Genomic DNA, 18,192 nt, shown 5'->3' with positions numbered 1-18,192 from the left:
TGATGTTTTTAGTTTTCTTATTTGTCTTTTTATTGTTGATTTATAAGAGTTCTTTACATATTATAGATACATTTTCTTTTTCAGTGTCTGTTGAAAGAGATGTCTAAATCCATGTTGGAGAAGGGTTTGCAGTTTGTAGAGTCCATTGCATGGTGACAGAAATCTTACAAAGAATCCATTCTGTCCCATGCAGACCCTAGAGGGGAAAAACGTAGACCTGTCCTTCCAGAGAGCCTGCTCCCTGCTCAATCACACCCCTTTCGAAATCCTAGTTGAAGAGGAGTTCGGGAGATGCAGGGCACTGATGAGGGAGGGTGCAGGTTGGTTAAAGGCAGAATCACAGGGGGGATTTTTCTTTCTTTTTTTAAAAGGAGTATAAGCTTTTATTTCTTGGGCAAATGAGATGGTACATTAAAAAGCATTTGGGGATTGTAAAAGGATATGCAAATACAAGGTGACATTCTTATTGTTACTATTGTTATTTGTGGGAACCAATGAAAACCTTCTCTAGGACAAAATCCATAAAGCCTATGAGGGCGGGGAGGGGTGTGTGAGTTCCAGAGGATGAAAGCTAAAGGAGAGAGGAGGGGGCAGAGTTGGCAAACCTTGGTGTGTGTGTGTGTGTGAGGGGGACAGAGGGGAGAGAGGGGGGAAAGAGACCTTTGTGATTTCTGGCACATTTCTTTACCACTGGTCTAATCATTTACTTAATGTTTTTCTTTAATGGGCTCCTATTTCTTTTAATTAAAGAGATACATGTATAAAGGACATTTTATACCACTTATAAATGATGAACCTGCATCATTTTCAGAATGGAAGTTACCCTATGAAACAAATATGAAAACCAAACATTGTCATGCAATTCTGGCTGGATCCTGCAGCCTTCTGGGCCTGGAACACTGTCCCCATCTCCTCGACCTGGATCGTGGCTCAGTCAGGTGTCTGCTAGGGTGATGCTCAGGACCACCGGTGCTCCAGCAGCAGCCCTCCAGCTTGGTTCTTGCTTTCTGCTCTCATAGCTCCATGACACCCAAGGCTGTGGGCTCCCGTTCATGGGCTGTCTCCATTGCCTAGGCCAATGCATAGGAGCTGAGCCAGGACCTCAGATCTCTGGGCTCCTTTGTTTTTGTTGTCTTCCTTTGAGCAAATGTCAGCCAGCTGTTAAAGGCACAAGCAGCTGGTGTCTAACAGCCACTTGCACCTCATGTAATCAGGAGAACCCAGCGAGAATGAAGAAGGAAGTGATCTCACCAGTCCCCTGGCCTTCCTGGGTTCCCCACTCCATGGTTGGGAATCCCTAGACCTGCAACTTGCCTATGCCAAGGGTGTCATTTACCCTCACCAGTTTCCTCTTTCCCCTGATCAAAGGATCAAGGATACCCCACCAATCTCCCAGAGCTGCCGTCTCATAAATAGAGCCAGCTTCTGCACACAAGCCTGGCAGATAGGAACTGCTCAGTTAATGGCAGGGTTTAGTGGGAGAGGGGATTTAGTTGCTGGTTTTGCCTGCTGAAGTCCTGCTCTTCCTCCCATGCCCAACCTTTAGAAATAATAATATGATTTGCCCTTCGTTGAGTTCTCAACCTGCACAGTATCTTGTTAAAAGATAATTTTACCTACATCATTTTATTTCATTCTTGCAATAATTATAAAGCATAGATTTATTAGTCCCATTTTGCAGGTGGAGGGATTGAGGTCTGGAGTGGCTTTAGGATTTTCTCAGACTGACCCATCAAGGAGAGACGCAGCCAGGCCTTTCATATTTCAAAGTCCATGTCCTCAACCACCATGTACAGTCATTGGAATGCCACTGTGCACACAAAGCCCTCTGCCCACAATGTCTCCCCTTCCACATTCTTACAACTCTGCACTGTTACCTCCGTATCCTCTGCCTCCATCGCCAGGGTGTATGCACGTGCTCAGGGTATGGGTGTGCGGTTGGCGCTCCCCAGGGTCAAGTGGAGTCCTGGGCACCTTGTGGATACTTGGACTGGTGTCTGTTGAGGAAATGAAGAAACGAGAGCTCCAGGCTTCTCCTGCCAGGCTGTCTGGGGACAGAGTGCAGCTGCGTTTCTAGAAACACAGATTATCTGCACCAGAAAGTCCCTGGGCTCTTCACCTAGGACAGCATGGGGAGCATCTGCCCCAGGCCAGGAAAACAGCACCTGTCCTGGAGGGTGGCTGTTCAGACCACCCAGGAGGCAGAGGAGGGGAGGTGGCTTTGGAAGGACCCTCCTAAACTGCCACGTTGATGGCTGTACGGTCATTTTCTCTGTTTTTCCCAGTCCTGATCTTGACTCCCTGCCTCAGGAGATCAGAGGAAGAAGAGAGAGTGGCCTGGGGTGTTTCTTCTACCAGCTATTGGGCCAGAGCTGGTGACAACTCTGTTGTCAGGACCCCCAGGATTCTGAATGATCCTGGGTGACTTCCCACACCTTCATCTCACCTCAGTGCAGAGTTCCTGTATTAAGAACTCTTCCTGTTATCTTAATTGAATGTGGCCTCAGTTCTTGCAGGGACCTGACTGATGGCATGGAAGGTCCTTATTCTCTGTATCCCGTGCCTGGCACAGTACTGGGACCTGGCTGTAACATTTATTGAGAGCTTACTATGTGCCAGGTATAGTATCTTTATTAACTTTAGGACACTAAGACACATAGAAGCTAAGTAGCTTGCCCATGTTACATGGTCACCAGGTGGCAGATTTAAGATCTGAACCCAGGCGGGTTGACTCCAGAGTCAACAACAGTGTGAATCTCGAGACCACTGTTGAGCTACCTTTCTATTTGTGGTTTGGGGTATGATGTCCCTTAGCCTGGAGAACCTAAAGAACCTGTCTCTGTGCCAACTTGGGGTCAGAAGGTAGAACTTGGATCACCACGGCAACCAGATCAACTGGTGTACCAGCTGGTGAGACCTTGGGGCCAAGGTTCTACTGCTGGCAGAGAGAAGGCTGAGGTTGGCATGGGACAGTGTTTGAGATACCAGATGCATTGGGAGGACCTGGAGGAGTACCAGGTGGGGAGATGGGAGTTCTGGCCAGAGGTGGGAGCTTCCCAGAGCAGGTGGGATAATGGAGAACTCTTTCCTGAGATGCTAGAGTTTACCAGGCGGGAAGGTGGCTCTTGCCTTTGCTAAACCTGCATCCATGTGGCATGAACCAGTCCTGCACCCCCCCACCCCCATCTCCTGCTCCAGAGCCCAGGATTTTGGCCATGTCTCTGATCCCCTCTCTAGGTCTGCAAGGAGGAGAGAAAGGCGTCACCTCAGCTTCTGCCACCACATCAGGTGTCTGTTACCTTGGGCTGTAGTGCCTCCCTGTCCCAGTGGTGGAATGAGAGACTGGGCTTTTCTTTCCCTGCTCCAAAGCTCTCCACTCCCCAGGGGACCAGGAGGGGCTGGACTGAGTGACCGGCCACATCTCTGATGTTTTTGCAGGCCCTGACCTTCCTGACCAGAAATGAAATCCTGTGGTGAGTAGAGGCCCCTGTTCACCTTTCCCTTCCCCTGAGCTGGGATCTTGCCTTCGTCCAACCTCTTGTTCTAAGTGTGATTCTTGCTCAGAGCCACATGGCCCTGGACTGCAGCTGGGACAGACAGGGAGGGACAGACCCAAGCCCTGAATGGAGAGACATCAGACTTCAGGGCTTTTGCCGCCACCCAAGGCAGCGGTTCTGTAGGATCACAGAGCTGTCAGGGCCTCCTTGGGACAATGAAGAAAATGAGAAAAGGACTTAAGAAGTAGAGGGCTGAAACCCATTCTGGCCGTCTATGAGCTGTGTGAACTGGGGTGCATCCCCCTCCCTGTCCTGCCCGAGCCTCTCCTCCGGCCCCCTATGTGCCAGACACCCTGGAGGCAGTGGGCGTGGGGTGGGAGGTCGGGCCCTGTTCTCACACAGATCCCTGCCCAGTGTGGAAGCCTCCTGGCCAGGACCACCATCATCCTGCATGGAGATGTAGCCGAGCCACCTACCATGGGACTGTGGTGAGAGTGGATATGATGAGAGGTGTGCACATGCTTGGCCCAAGCCAGATGCTCAACAAAACCTGTTAGAGGGATAACGGACATTTGAGGGTGGGTGGGAATTGGGGGACGTGGGAACGAGGAGACCATTTAAACCCTGGCCTATTCCCTCTTGATCCCTCTGTTTTCTCTGCTTGAGCTAACCCTCCCTGGGCACCATGTCCAGCCTGGTGGCCATAAGCATAAGCCTCTCCAGGTACAAATAAGGATGAGGGGTGGCCAGGTAGCAGAGCTGTGGAGACCAGGGGCAGTCACAGGGCTGGGTTATTTCCCTTTTAAAAACAATATTTGCATGCTTTTTTCAAAAACAAAAAGCATCACAAATGCCCCAAAGATCCATATTCTCCTACCCATAGAACCTTTATTGATATTTTCTAGAAAATAATACATGAATAAAAATAAAATGAAAGGAAATAATATTGTGAGCATGGCTAGAAAATTTAAATAGGATAAAAAAAATCCCCAATGAAAAAACAAGTGTTTCCATTTCTTCCTCCCAGTTGTTCTCCCTGACACAGCCCCAGTTACCGGCAGTTTCTCCCCCAGGTTTCCAGAATTTTCCATGCACATGTCCTTCAACAGTTTTACCCCATGCATCCTGTAGCATTCGTCTCATTCATACTGTTCTGCACCTTTTTTGGTGGTTGTTGTTGAAGTTTTCCTCTTGGCCAGTTTTACAGAAAGCACATAGAGATCTGCCTCATTCTTTTTTAATGGCCATGAATCATTCCCTCGTGTAGATGAACCATAATTCATCGCCAACCCCCTTGTTATGGACACAAGTTGTTTATAGTTTCCAGCTTTACAAATAATTCTATATTAAGCATTTATGTATAAATATCCAACAGGTGAGAGTCAGTCCTCGGAAGACATTCGTAAACACAGAGCTGCTAGGCAAAGGGTAGATCATTTTAAAAAGTGATAGACCTCCCAGGGGTTGCACAGGCTTGTCCTCTGGGCCAATGGAGTGTGACCCAGCTGCTCCTCCTTCCACCCCCAGGGGCTTTTGAGTGGCATCTTTGGAAGGTAAAGATCTGATGAGAAAAAAGAGAGGAGAGAGGGATTTTCTCTGGTGGATAAGGCCCTCCCCTTGCCTTTGTTCTGCACTGACCCTGAAAAAGGTCCTTGGAAGCAAGCCATCCCTAGGGAACCCTCTTCGGAGCTGCTCACCCAGGCCTTGAGGTGGCCTTTGTTCAGATCCTGTTTCCAGCCTCTTTCCAGCCCTGTTGTGATCTCTTCCCATGAGAAGGGTGCAGTTTGACCTTCCCCCGGCTGCCAAGGAAGGCACCACTTCAGCCCAAACTTCTCCAATGAGCATCTCTCTAAGCTTTTTCTGGCCCATCCCTTCTTTTGGCTCCATTCCTGAGCACAAGAGGCCCATGCCTGTCCCCTCTGCCTCCTAGGAGGCTCCCACCTTTCAGGGCCATGGAGACCATACATGGGCCAGTGCTGGCATGGTGTGGGACTGCCACTGCTTAAGGAAGGCAGAGGGGTCAACTTCTATCTTGCTTCTGTATCTCCATATTGGACACCTTTAAATAAGACAGATGAGACAAGCACACAGGGGTCAGAAACTCCAAGTTGGTGGGGTGATACTAGAGAGATCTCTGTGGCTTTCAACCAAGGGCAGCTCCAGACCCAGGAGATCACAGGCTGAGGTTGTGCAGCTGCTGTCAAAAGCTCTGAGGAATGGAGTCGAACCAGCAAGGCTGGAGACACTCAAGTGTTCTGGTTCAAAATGGGAATGACATTCCACCTGGCATTACCCTTGCATCAAGAAGACCCAGGTGACAAAGTGCTAATATACTGCATCATGGGACACCATCCTTAGAGAAAAGGAGGAGGAGCAGGATGTTTGATACAGAGCTGTTTCCAATTAAATTAAGAAAGCAAAATTCAGAGAGCTTCAAGTTAACATGGAAAATACAGCATCTTCTGTTTCTCTACTAAAAGGAAAAAAAACAAAACAAAACAAAAAACCAAAACCTGAGGATAAAAGGAACACAAGTGATAAGAGTAGATGAGAGAGGTCAAAAAAAGTTTGAAAAGTTCAAAGCAGATGACCCATGATCCAGACTTAACTGAGGGAAAACTGAAAGAGAATTGCCTGAAGGTGTTGGGGTGACAGAATCAAGAACCCAGAGTCTCAGGAACCTCTGAAATCCCGGATGCCAGGGTCAGGTGAAAACAGGTAGATTGAAAGTTGCATTGGATTCATTTCTCACCCTGCAACCCACATGGCAGCCCTGTCCTACCACAGGGGAAGACAGGAGCTCACTCTCTTAAGAGAGAGCCACACAGGCTGCTGACTGAGGACCACCAGGCATGTGAGCAGGGGGAGCGTCTGCCTGGCCTTCAGAGTCTCGCTGTAAGCCTGAAAGGAAAACCAGGGGACTCTGGGTATGGCAGAAGGAATCAAAGATGGCCTACACCAACTAAGTCAGTCATCATGACATTTCAGAATGCCAGAGATAATGAGAAGGTCTTTCATAGAGGAGAAAACGTTGATTGATATGGTGCAGTTGGACTTATGTTGGAAGGCAGTGCCCAAACACCTTCAAAACTCTAAGAAAATTTTTCCAGCCTAGAATCAGCTAAGCTGTGAACCCAAGTGAAGGTGGAATAACAATATTTTTGACATGGAGATTTTGAAAAAGATGTTTTATAGACCTTCTTTGAGAAAGCTTTTGGAGGTTGTGCTCCATTCAAACTAGTAAGTAGCCAAGGAAAAAGAAGACATTAGAATTCAGGAAACAAAGGATTTCAACATAGAGGAAGACAAAATGCATTGCCATCATGATAGTGCAGGGAAGCCAAAGGACAGTGATGATCAGTGGGGCTGGAAGGCAGTTATCCAGATTAGAACCAAGGAGCCAGGGTGCCAGTAGTGGTACCCCAAGAAAACAAAATGAATCTACCAATGTTGATATTATAACTATGTTGAGAGGAAACTCTAGTTCTGCAGAAAGTTTGGGGATGAATCTGAGTGTGGTAGCACAAACCTATAATAATCTCAGCTACTTGGAAGGCCAAGGTTAAGAGTTCAAGGCCAGCATGAGAAATTTAGTGAGAACTTGTGTCCAAAAAAAGAAAGAAAGAAAGAAAAGAAAAGAAAAAAGGAAAGGGATTGGGCTGTGGTTCAGTGGTAGCTTTACACTTGTCCCTGGGTTTAATCCTCAGTACTGGGAGGGAAAAACGCTTGGGGACAAATGAAATAATGATAGACACACTGAAATTTAAGCAAAAGAAAAACAAAGTCATTATTAACTCTGGGAAAAACAAAAGGCCTTGGGAAAAAAAAAAGAAAATGTAATCATGTTGTGCTATGGAACTTAGCTGTGAGCAATGTTTGAATAATACATATAATAATAATAATATAAACACTGATTTCCTTTTTTTGTGGTGCTGGGGATCGAACTCAGGGTCTTGTGCATGCAAGGCAAGCACTCTATCAACTGAGCTATGTCCCCAGCCCCTAAACACTGAATATTGATTCAGGCAAATTGTTTTATATTGGGAGGCTGGGGGAAGGAGAATTATATATAGAGAAAGAAATACTTTTTTATAATAGGATGTCACAGGATAATATCTACAATAAAAATATTGATAAATGGCAGTATTGGTAGAGTATTTAGCACTTGCAAGGCCTTAGGTTTGATTCCTAACACCTCCAAAACCAAACAGAACTAAGAAATAGCAAACTGTTCATAAAATGCTGCCTCTGGAGGGCAGGGGTAGGGAGGTGGTGTGGGGTAGGGTACTGAGCATTAGTAATTTTAATTGTAATCTTTAGAGTACTGCTTGTGTTTTAACCATGTAACCGTGTGACTTTGGTAAGCTAGACTTGAAATAAGAGCTGTTCCTACATATACACTGGGAAGGAAATCATCCCTGGAAGGACACACATAGGCAAGGGTAGCCCTGGGAGGTGCCCAGGGTCCTGCACACAGGCTTAGTGTGGGTGCGTTGTCTGTGAGGGGAGCAGCTTTGACACGGATGCCCAGCTTCAGGGAAGGGACTCAGGAAATGATGCCTAGGAGAGAAAAAGGCCAACGTGGGCTACCAAGGTCAGGGTAGGCCAGACCCAAGCTGTCACTTTTGAATAACACTCCTATGTGGCTTCTGATGACATGTCATGATTTTCCTATGAATGTGACAGAGAAATGTGGCCTGAATGTTAGTACAGTTGGATAGGGGGTTGAACAAAACTGACCAAGAAACCGATGGGCAGAAATAACCTTTGTGGGGAGGTAGCTAACATTTTTCTACCTCCTTATCTGAGACTTGTGTAAGGACATAAAGGCCAGGTCGCCAGATCTGCAGATGATACCTGCTGGAAGGAGCAGACCACAGCTGCTGGGACTTGGCTCTCCAAAAAGGGACTCTCTGCTCTAAACTTCCTGGCTGTGGGACTTTCTTCCTCAGGTTTTGATCTCTGAAGGGGCCACCTCCCTTTCTGCCTAAGCTTCAGGCAGCTGCATCTGACTTCTGTTTAATCAGCTGTCCCCCAAACCCCAACTCCCAGATGCCTCTTTGGGGCTAAGGCCCAAGAGACTGTGGCCAGAACCTCCAAGTCCCATTGAGAGCACATGTGGCTTCATGGGCAGGGCTCAGCCTGATCTAGTCCAGACCTTTGTGGCTGGGGTCTGGTCAGCCTGGCTCAGGCTGGACTCTGGGGACATCACCAAGGGATCTCTCCTGCTGCCTTCTTGGGTTGACTGTGGGTTTGGTCTGGGGTCTGAAGCTTTGCTCCTAGCCCAGCTCAGGACAAACCAGTCACCAGGTTGGCAGGTCTTCCTTCCTTTCCAGTGCTGGAATCACACCAACCCAGGGACTCGTACATGCTAGACAAGTGTTCTGCCACTGAGCTACACTCCCAGCCCCAAAATTCAACTTTTCTATTTTGGTGGTGGTCCTGGGGAACATAACCCAGGGTGCATATCTGGGGCAAGTACTCTACCACTCAGCTATACTCCTATCCCCTATGAGGCCACCCTTTCTTCTTAGCACCCTAGAAGTTCCCAATTTTTTACGGTCTCCAAGCCCTTTCCTGGCCCTGTCCTGGCCCTATCCTGGCCCCAACCTGACCCTGTCCTGGTATTCCTGACTTCTCCCGGAGCACCAGGTCAACAGGTGGAGTGTTGCAGGTTTACTTCCTGGGAGCTAAAAGCCTGAGTTTGAGGCTCAACTCTGCCCCTTCCCAGCTGTGTGTCTGTGATGAGTGTCTTACCCTCCCTAAGCCTCAGATGAGAGTCAGAGCACCTAATCTCATAGAGTCATCATTTGGAAGGAGGTGATTAAATCTGCGTCATTGTGTATGCAAGGCCTGCACAAGGCTCATCACTGAGTGGCAGCCGCTATTATCATGGTACTCCTTTCTGCACAGTGACTCAGAAAAGCAGAGACTTGCCCAAGTACACACAGCTTGGAAATAGCAGATGAGGGGACTAAAAGCCACATTTTTAGGCTAAAGAAGGGCCATTTATCAAGTATCTGCAGGCCGTCTACAGATCAAGGAACTGTTGATCCGTGGGGTGGGGAGAAGCCCGGAGAATTGAGCCCAGGGAAGGACCAGAGAAGAGGAAATTGGGGCTCGAGCTGAATGAATCTGTGTTCTTGGTCTTGCAGGCACAGTAAACCCTGGGAAGCTTATAGAATCTGCAGATGCTTGGGCTCTGTGCTGGCCTGGAATGAGAATCTTGGGGGCTGGTGGGCTTGGATCCTTTTACAAGCTCCCCCCATGAGTCTAAGAGGGACCACATTGAGAACCACTAAACTAAGGGTCTCAGAGGCAAAAGGGTGGTCCAGAAACCAAGAGCCATAGATGCCGAAACTGGAGGGAGCGCGAGGGAGAGGGGCGTCTGTCACGGTATCACTGAGGCTTTCATTGTATTGAGGGGAAACTGAGGCCTGGAGGGGCTCAGTGGTCAAGGTCACATGGAGGGCCGGCGGTGGAGCCAGCCCCGGAGCCGCAGACAGCCCTTCCCTGCCTCTGAGCTAAGTGTGGAGGGAGCCCCGCCTGGGCGGCTTGACCGCTGGCAGGCTGAATGTGTGAGTTTTTCAAATGGCTTTGACTTCTGAGTCCATTAGTGATTAATTCAGAGTTCCATTTGGAGCAGGCTGATCCATATTTGGAGGAGAAGAACACTTTGTGGCAGCTGAGATGCAGCCGCGATTCCTCTGTGGGCAGCCAGCCCATGTGGCAGCCTGGGAAGGCCTGAGGGGCTCAGGGCCCTCTCTCCAGTCCTCCCATCCCAGCAGCCTCTCCTCTCACCTGGGGAGAGGGGATGGACCCTTTGGAGGTGAACAGAGCAGCTGGAGGGCCCAGCTCCCCTCCGTATCTTCCCAGTTGTATGACCTTGGGCTGTGCATCCTCTGAGCCTCAGTTTACCCACCCATGGGATTTATAACCTGTACGCTGCTCCCACATGGGTCTTTTGGGAGATTCAATGAGGCAATGTGTTCAAGGGTGCCTAGCACATTAAGCACGGGGGGCAATGGCAGTGGGCCCCTACTCTTTCTCTCAGTGGTCCATCCCATGTCCCCTTCTCTGGGCTCCTGGGAAGAAAACATTTTGGTGTAGCAGCCCTGGCCTTTCCACCATATGACCTTAGGCAAATGATTTGACCTCCTTGGCCTTCTGTTTCCTCATCTGTAAAGGAAATAATGGTCCCTGTCTTGCAAGATTGTCATGAAAAATGAGAAACCTCCATGAAGGTGGGCAGTGCTGTGGGCACCCCAAGCTGCACCCCATGCTGGGGAGTATGGGAGCCATTGCCCTGAGTGCAGTTGGAACATGCAGGGCCCCAGGGGGGAGTTTATTTTTAATTAGTAAAACTTACTGAAAGTTGGCCTGCTTTTTATTATCATCCCACACTGGCAATTCTAACAATACCAGCAGCAAAATACTCCTTTTGACAGAAACCCACCTCTCCCACTGCCCCTGTCCCTTAGAGGCCACTAGGGTCCCGGCAGTGATGGCTGTCCTTCCCTCCTTGTTGACCTGGCCACCCACATCTTGTTCCAGCTCATTTGAGGAGAGTGTCTCTCAGCCTGACACCCTGCTTTTCAGCTCCCTCCCAAACTTGGGCAGAGCCTCTGGTCACGGCTCCGGGTCCCTTGCAAGGTCAGCAGGAGCAGGATGCTCTCCACAGGACTCACAGCCCTGTCCCAGCTCCACTTGTCAGGCCCTCCCCAGAGTCAGCCCAATTCCATTGAAGGGAGACCGCCTCACCACTGCAGTCAGGCCTGGAACATCTGTCTGCCCAGAGAGTTCCCCAAACTCACCTCTGGTCACACAGCCGGTGGGAGAGGATCCAAATGGGTCTGCCTGCCTCGTCTGTCAGGACCCCAGCAGGAGCAGGTGGCACCTGGCTGGAGGTTTTGAAGATGATTTAAGATGCCTTTTGGAGGTGGAGATGACATCCAGACACTAGTCATCACCACCCCTGGGCCTGAGGCACCCAACTGAGGACTTAGAGTAGTGGCAACTGGTCACTTGGTCCTTGGCAGAAGGAACATGGATATAGCCAGAGTAGGGTTGAGGCTGGGAGGGAAGGGAGGATGAATCCTGACCTCTCTTTCCTGCTGGGGTTTCTCTTGGGCCAATGCCTGCTAGAAGCCAGAGGGCGAGGAAGCTGGGGAGCAATTGGTACAGGATCTAAAGGATGCTTTCCTGTTCAGTAAGCTGTGACAGAGGAGTGGCTGGAGGACAGAGGTGGCTCTGTGGTCCCCTTCGGGTGGGTCCTGGGAAGGCTTCCTGCTTTCCCCCTGAATCTCTATAAAATAACTCTCCAAATTCTTCACTTGGTCATGTGTCCTAAGTTCCACCCATCAAAGGTTCATTTGGGTTTATAAACCGTGAGCCCCAGGAATGTCATAGGGGGGCCATCGGTCACTCACGCTCCTAAGTGTGAATTGGTCTGCTCAGATTACTTGTCTCCTAGCACTCAGGTGAGATCAGAAATGTACTGATGGGAGAGGAGAGGAACAGGAAAGAAGTAGAGGAGAGAAGGGTAATTTTGAAGCACAAAGGGACCATAAAAGGGAGTCTAGAGACCAGGCCCAGCTTGGGCTAGATGGCTCCTCTTATCACAGTCTAATTTGGGGTTCTGTATGGCCAGAGGGCATGGGGACACCTGGAGAACAGGAAAAGGACACAGATGGGCATCAGATGGCTCAGGGTGTCCTCTGAGGTCCCCTGTACCACAGGCCTCCTCAGGTGCTGACACTCCACATACCTCCCCCATCAATCCCTATAAATGTGGGAGGGAAACTCCTTACCCCAGTTAAGAGATGAGGAGGCTCAGGTGGGTCCAGAAGCTTCCTCAAGCTCTCAGAGCTATAAAGTGGCAGAGTCAGGATTTGAACTTAGGTCTGTCTGGTATAGAGAATGTGTTTTTAACCAGCCTGTGGTTTCCCCGTCTACCCCACACAGCCTAGCCCTTCCTCTCATTCACATTGAATGTGCACCATAGCCCTTGAAAGAGGTGATTAATTGCCCTTTTTCCAGAAGATGAAGCTAAGGCTCAGAAGGGTTAAGTAAGTTGCCCCAAGTCACACAGTCCTACTGGGGCAGTGCAGGACTGGTGTCCAGTCCTCCTGGGTCCAGGCTGCTACGCTTTTCTCTCTATAAACTGCCTTGGTCACTGTTCCTACAGGCCCAAGGGCCTGCTTATAGATGAGGACTAATGGTCCAGGATGGAATGAGAGGGACAAAGGACCAGGGGTCATCCTCTCTTAGCCTAAGGCAGAGTTCCGCTTTACCCTCTGCCTGTCACTTATAAGCAAAGTCCCCTGGACTGGCCTAGGGCCTCATACAGAGAGGTGGGTGATAGGGACGATCTATGCTGTGGTCTGGTGCTTGCCACCCAGTGGGCTTGTGTGCTGTGTGGCTGACAGGTTCTACCCCTGGCCTGCCCATGCCCATCATATGCTGAGGATGGGGTGGGCGATGGCCAGAAGAAGGGGACCCTGGTGTCTTCATCTCTACCTGAGGGACTAGACCAAGTCATAACAGAAGGCCCACCAGAACTAACACCACGGAGTGTGTCCCAGGTCGCAGAGCGCTACGGCTCACCTTCCCTCATGCTCTGCGCAGCTAACATCCCCAAAGACATGCTGGGCACATGGGTGGGCTCAGAGGTGTCTCTGGGATGGAAAGATCCATTGCTGCCCTTTTCTATGTCACTTCTCCCAGAGAGCAAGGAGACAGGAGGGGGCCTGCTAATTGCCTTTCCTGCCCAATGGTCACATGCCTGTCACCTCTCTCTCTCTCCAGCATCCACGACACCTTCCTGAAGCTCTGCCCTGCAGGCAAGTACTACAAAGAGGCCACACTGACCATGGACCAGGTCAGCTCCCTGCCGGCCCTGAGGGTGAGTCCAGGAGGGAGGTGGTGACACAGGGACCTCTGAGGGACTGAAGTGGAGGGGGGCAAGATGGCCCTTGATGCTAGGGATGGTCAGCTGGCAGCCTTGCTTGAGGGGCTGTGGGACCTCCAGGCAGAGGGCCCAGCAGGATGTGGCTTCCAAACACGTCTCACCTGCACCTATGCTCCCCACCTCATGAGCCCTGGAGTGGGACCAGGGTGCTGACCCTGTCATCTCTCAGATGAGTCAGACAAATGTGAGACCTGCCAAGTCCCACAGTTGGAAGGTGGTGGCCTCCCCTGGAGGCTCTGGCTGGCCCTGCTCACCAACCTCCAAGCCTGTCCGGGATTCCCTAAAAGCCTCAGCTCCCGCCCCACCCCTTGTGGTCTTGACCCCCGCACCAGCAATTTCCCTTTGCTATCCTTTGTGCCCCCAGGTGGGGTGAGTGGGCAGGTCGGGATCTATGCAGGACTGTGAGGCCTTGGGCAGCCCAGGTACCACCTCAGGCCCTCTGCCCAGCCCTGCCCAGCCCTTCTCCTTTTCTGTTCAGGCCACTGCAGTGGACTAGGGCTTTTCTGGAGGAATCAAGAATTTTCTCAGGTTCTTCCTCAAAAGATAGGAGAGCAAGACTTGGAGCCAGGATTGACCTCCCCATCAGACTACTTCCCTCTCCAGGTGTGACTAGAGAAAAGGAGGACATTGGCATTTTTGCTCTTGCCACCCTCTGCTTCTCTCCCTCAACTTAGTCATCCTCCCTGAGCCAGAGGTTCCTATTAAATAAAGGGGTGAGTCATACCCTCTTCTGACTTTCCCCACTTTTCCTGGGCTGAATCCTACATTTCAAACACCCAGGATGGGGACACACACACACACACACACACACACACACACACACAGCCCTTGCTATGGGTGCATCCTAGGCAAAGCACTTCCCTGGGTCTTGGTTTCCTCACCTATAAAATGGTGGAGTGGTGGGGTGGCTGGGAGTCTCCAAGTGCTGCTAAGGCTCCTTGCACCCCGGCTGGCAGTGTTTGCAGGAGCTGCCAGCACTCGCCCCACCTCCCAATCCTTTAGGAACAATTTTTGGAGCCTTCATCTCCATTACGAAGAGGCCCTACTCTTTCCCCAGGGCAGCCCAGTGGAGCCCCGGGGGGGCACAGTAGAAGGACTCCCAAATCACTCCTGGGATTTAATTAAAACGTATGCCTCCTGAGAGGCGATGGCAGTTTAACAAATCACAGCGCTCTCAGACTTCCCAATTTGTCATTCGGATCTTGGCAGAATAATGATTTGAGTTTGTCATTGTACAATGAGAGCCCATCTCCCTTTCTGTCTGGAACAACACAGGTTCTGATTGCTGAGGGTGCTGGGACCCAGGAGCAGCAGGCTGGCTCCTGAAGGAAGGACAGGAGTGGGGACACACGTAGTCATTCAGCCAATGGCTACACTCAGGCTCCTAAGTGACAGGCCTGGCTCTAGGACAGAGACAGAGATAGAAGAACACAAAACTGGAGCTTCAAATAGAGGTTGGAATGGAGAAGTTCAAAGAACTGAGAAAGAGGGGACAGTCGGGGAGTAGCTGGGAAAAGCTGGGGTGAAGTGAAACTTACAATCCCCAGAAAAGCCAAAGCACTGAAGAATGTGCCTACACCAGAAACGAAACAGGACGTGCATCTTTGGGGCACCCCATACTCAATTCCACAACCCCACTCCCACACACCTGTGCTCGACACCCATGTCTAGCACCGTGAGTTAGATCTGGACATTTGCTGGGATCTGGGGCCCAGGGCTACCAGAGAGGCAGGACTGGATAGCAAGTGTCTGCCCACTCCGATGGGTCAGTGCCAGGCTCTAGTCAGTGCCGGGCTCTGTTTCCACCATCACCTGAATATAAGACTGGAAAGAAACTCTAAGTCCACCGAGTCTAGTCACTATCCAGAACACAGGGTGCTCCCCACCCTAATTTTACCCATGGAAACCTGAGGCCCCAGAAGGACAACTCACCTGTGGCCACAGGAGGACAGATCCAAGGCCACCTCTGCTCATGGGGACTCTGACCCGGGAGCCTCCACTTCTACTCGGGCCTTGGCGAAGCATCGACCTTGTGCCTTGGGATCCCGGGGTTAAAGACCTGTCCTGGGGGCTGACTCACTTCAGCAGACTCTGGTCCAGCAACAGTCTTGTCCCAGTGTGACCCAGAGGCTCTGTTCTGAGCCCCCAAAGGAGCGAGCCCTGGTCTGGGGTCAGGAGGGCTGGGTCTATGACGTTCCGTGGACGTTACACCTCCTCGGCAAGTCCACCATGTGCTAAGCAGGAGACCTGCGGGGGCAGGACGAGCCTTGTCTTTACATCTCCGTCCTGCTCCTCACCCACTCCTCACCCACTCCTCCCTCAGGCCAGGGTCGGGAGCCCATGGAGGGTGGAGGACCCAAAGGCTGGAGAAGGGCAGATGGGCAAGGTCGTCCCCACAGGGCTGGGCCCAGAGCCTTTCTCTGGAGCACCAGGCCCCCTCCCCAGCTTGTTCATTGGAGAGCAATTGAGAAGTAGGGTCCTGGGCTACAGGATTTTAACTTTACTTTTTAATTTTTGAACCTCTAAGTGGACATTATTTTATTCTACTTTATAACGCTTGTCGCAGAAAAACTGGAAAACACAGCAAAGCAAAAAATGAGATAAAAGTCATCCATTAACTCACCTCAAGGGATGATGGCCATGGCCATTTTGGCTTATTTCCTTCTGGACTTTTTTCAAAGCAGATATGCTGATAACGAGTGGGATCGAAAGGACTTTTGTTGTATGTTGCTTTCCCTCTCCCCGACTGTGGTTTATCTGTTGCTTTCTCAGATGGTCTGGAGCAGCCAGAGTTGTCTCATGAATTGAGGCCCCCGAGTCACTGCCACATCTTGAGAACTAGGGGGCCGGGCATGGGCCAGGAGGGGAGAAACTGGGCTTGAATTCACTTGTTAGCCCAAGATGTTCCATAAGAGGAATGACTGGGGTACAGGGATCAAAGGAGCAAGCAGATGCCAGCCCAGGAAGACTGGGTGGGCAGGGTGGGTGTAATGCAGGCTGCCCTTGGAGGAGGAGAGGCCTCCTCTAGGCCTCAGGCATTGGTCCAGGTCCCAGCATGGTGCTGGTTTCTCAGCTATGCAAGGGACACTTTGATAACCACCAGAGCTGTGCAGAGGGAGTGAGCTCCCTGTCACTGAAGAAGATCAAAGAAGGCCAGTCAGTCCCTTGGCAGGGAGGTTCAGGCACATACTTGTACCAAACGGAGATTGGACGAGATGCCTCAGGGCCCTTCTCACCCTTGGAGTGTGTGGTTCTGCCTCTGGGGCTTGGTCTTATTCTCTTTGTCATTTACCACAGTGTGTCCCTGACATTTTACTTTAAAAAAAAAAAAAGTTTATTTCGAGGAGGGACTAGAAATACCAACTTTCAATTTTGCCAAGGACACTAAAAAAAATAATATGTTATCCACCATCACCATTATTTCATTTTCTAAAAATATTCATTTTAAAACAAAAATGTAAGAAGCATCTCACCCCAGAAATAAGAACGATTCATTCCAAATGCATCTCTTTTTGTTTTTATTTTTCTCCCTTTGTCACCAGTTGTTAACAGCTTCATCACTGGCATAGTCACTGGCCCTAAGACTAGTTTAGGGCAACTTAAACCTAGAACTAAAGTTCCCCTCTGCATCTTTCTAATCCTGGACTAAGCAGAAAGCTTGCTTCCCCAAAGAAGCAAGAGAGGCCTGCTAGAAGGTGGGGGCCTGAGTGGGTGGGTGTCCTCTGCGTCCCGGGGACGGAGCTGAGTGACTCACATTGCCCAGAACCCTTCCTTGGAATAGGCATGGGGAACGGGGCCCCAGGGATCTCCAGGGACTGATATAACTTGGCTCAGGGGCTCGTGTGGTCTGGGAAGAAAGTTTTATTTTCTTAACTTGGGTTCCTCTGTGGAAAAAGTGGGCTTGTTAATGTCAGGAGGGTCCGTGGGTCCGTGGACAGCCAGGTGAGAGAAGGTCCTGGGTACAGAGGGTGGCGGGGACCACAACCTTTTCCACGCAGTTTGGTGTCCTTTTTGTCTGCTGAATTTGACGTCTTTAAAAGTCAATTAGCACAATGTTTCTGTTCCTGTAAATAATGATCTTGCTTTCTGTAAACACGATGAGTGTGGCATGGTGTGACTCAGGTTTCGAGTTTCCAGGCCCAGAGTGTCTTCGTGTCCACTGTGATGGCCAGCGCAGGCCTGAGGAAGCCCTCACATTTAGAGCGGGTGAAGAGGAGGCTGCACACTGACCAGGCCACTTCCTTCTCCTGCCCCTCCCAGCTCCCACCTCAGGTTCTGACGAGCTGATGGTCTTGGCCCTGACCTACTAGTTATCCCAGCACCAACCCTGTCCAGAGGTTAGGAAGCTGCCCCAGGCGTAGGAGGAGGAGCCAGGTGTGGCTTCTGGGGCTTTAGCTCCACCTCTGTTTCTATTTCTCCCCCTTTCTGAGCCCTACTGAACTGGGGCCTGTCTGTCTAGAATAGCTGCAAAGAACTCACTCGAAAGACTGAAACACATCAGAAAGTCCTCATATTTATTCAGAACTCAAGAAATGGCCAAAGCAGGAGGCGTAGAGAATGATCGTATCTTTTTTTATTTAATTTTAATTTTTTTTGTTTCAGTTTTTAAATCAAAATTATTTATGCACGCTGGGAGTTGAGATGCCCTCTGAGGGTTGCTCCATATGCCCTTCTGTTAGGCAACCATTTTAGCTCTTACCTGATTCTCTTGGTGTTTATATCTCC

General features: G+C 50.2%; 1 protein-coding gene across 1 annotated transcript in view; it reads left to right on the top strand.

Moving 5' to 3' along the window:
- The first annotated feature begins 2,964 nt into the window (after nt 1-2,964).
- Cib4 (calcium and integrin binding family member 4) overlaps nt 2,965-18,192 on the top strand; it is a 51,636-nt gene continuing 36,408 nt past the window's right edge. Inside the window, exons 1-3 of the mRNA XM_026411459.2 lie at nt 2,965-3,018; nt 3,439-3,473; nt 13,305-13,401. Coding sequence (XP_026267244.1) covers nt 2,965-3,018; nt 3,439-3,473; nt 13,305-13,401 — 186 coding nt within the window. The remainder of the gene's footprint in view (nt 3,019-3,438; nt 3,474-13,304; nt 13,402-18,192) is intronic.

This window comes from Urocitellus parryii, chromosome 12 (genome assembly GCF_045843805.1).
Source record: "Urocitellus parryii isolate mUroPar1 chromosome 12, mUroPar1.hap1, whole genome shotgun sequence".
In the NCBI taxonomy this organism is placed as follows: Eukaryota; Metazoa; Chordata; class Mammalia; order Rodentia; family Sciuridae; genus Urocitellus; species Urocitellus parryii.
Note: the sequence above shows the minus strand (reverse complement) of the source record. Positions and strands in the feature narration are given on the sequence as shown.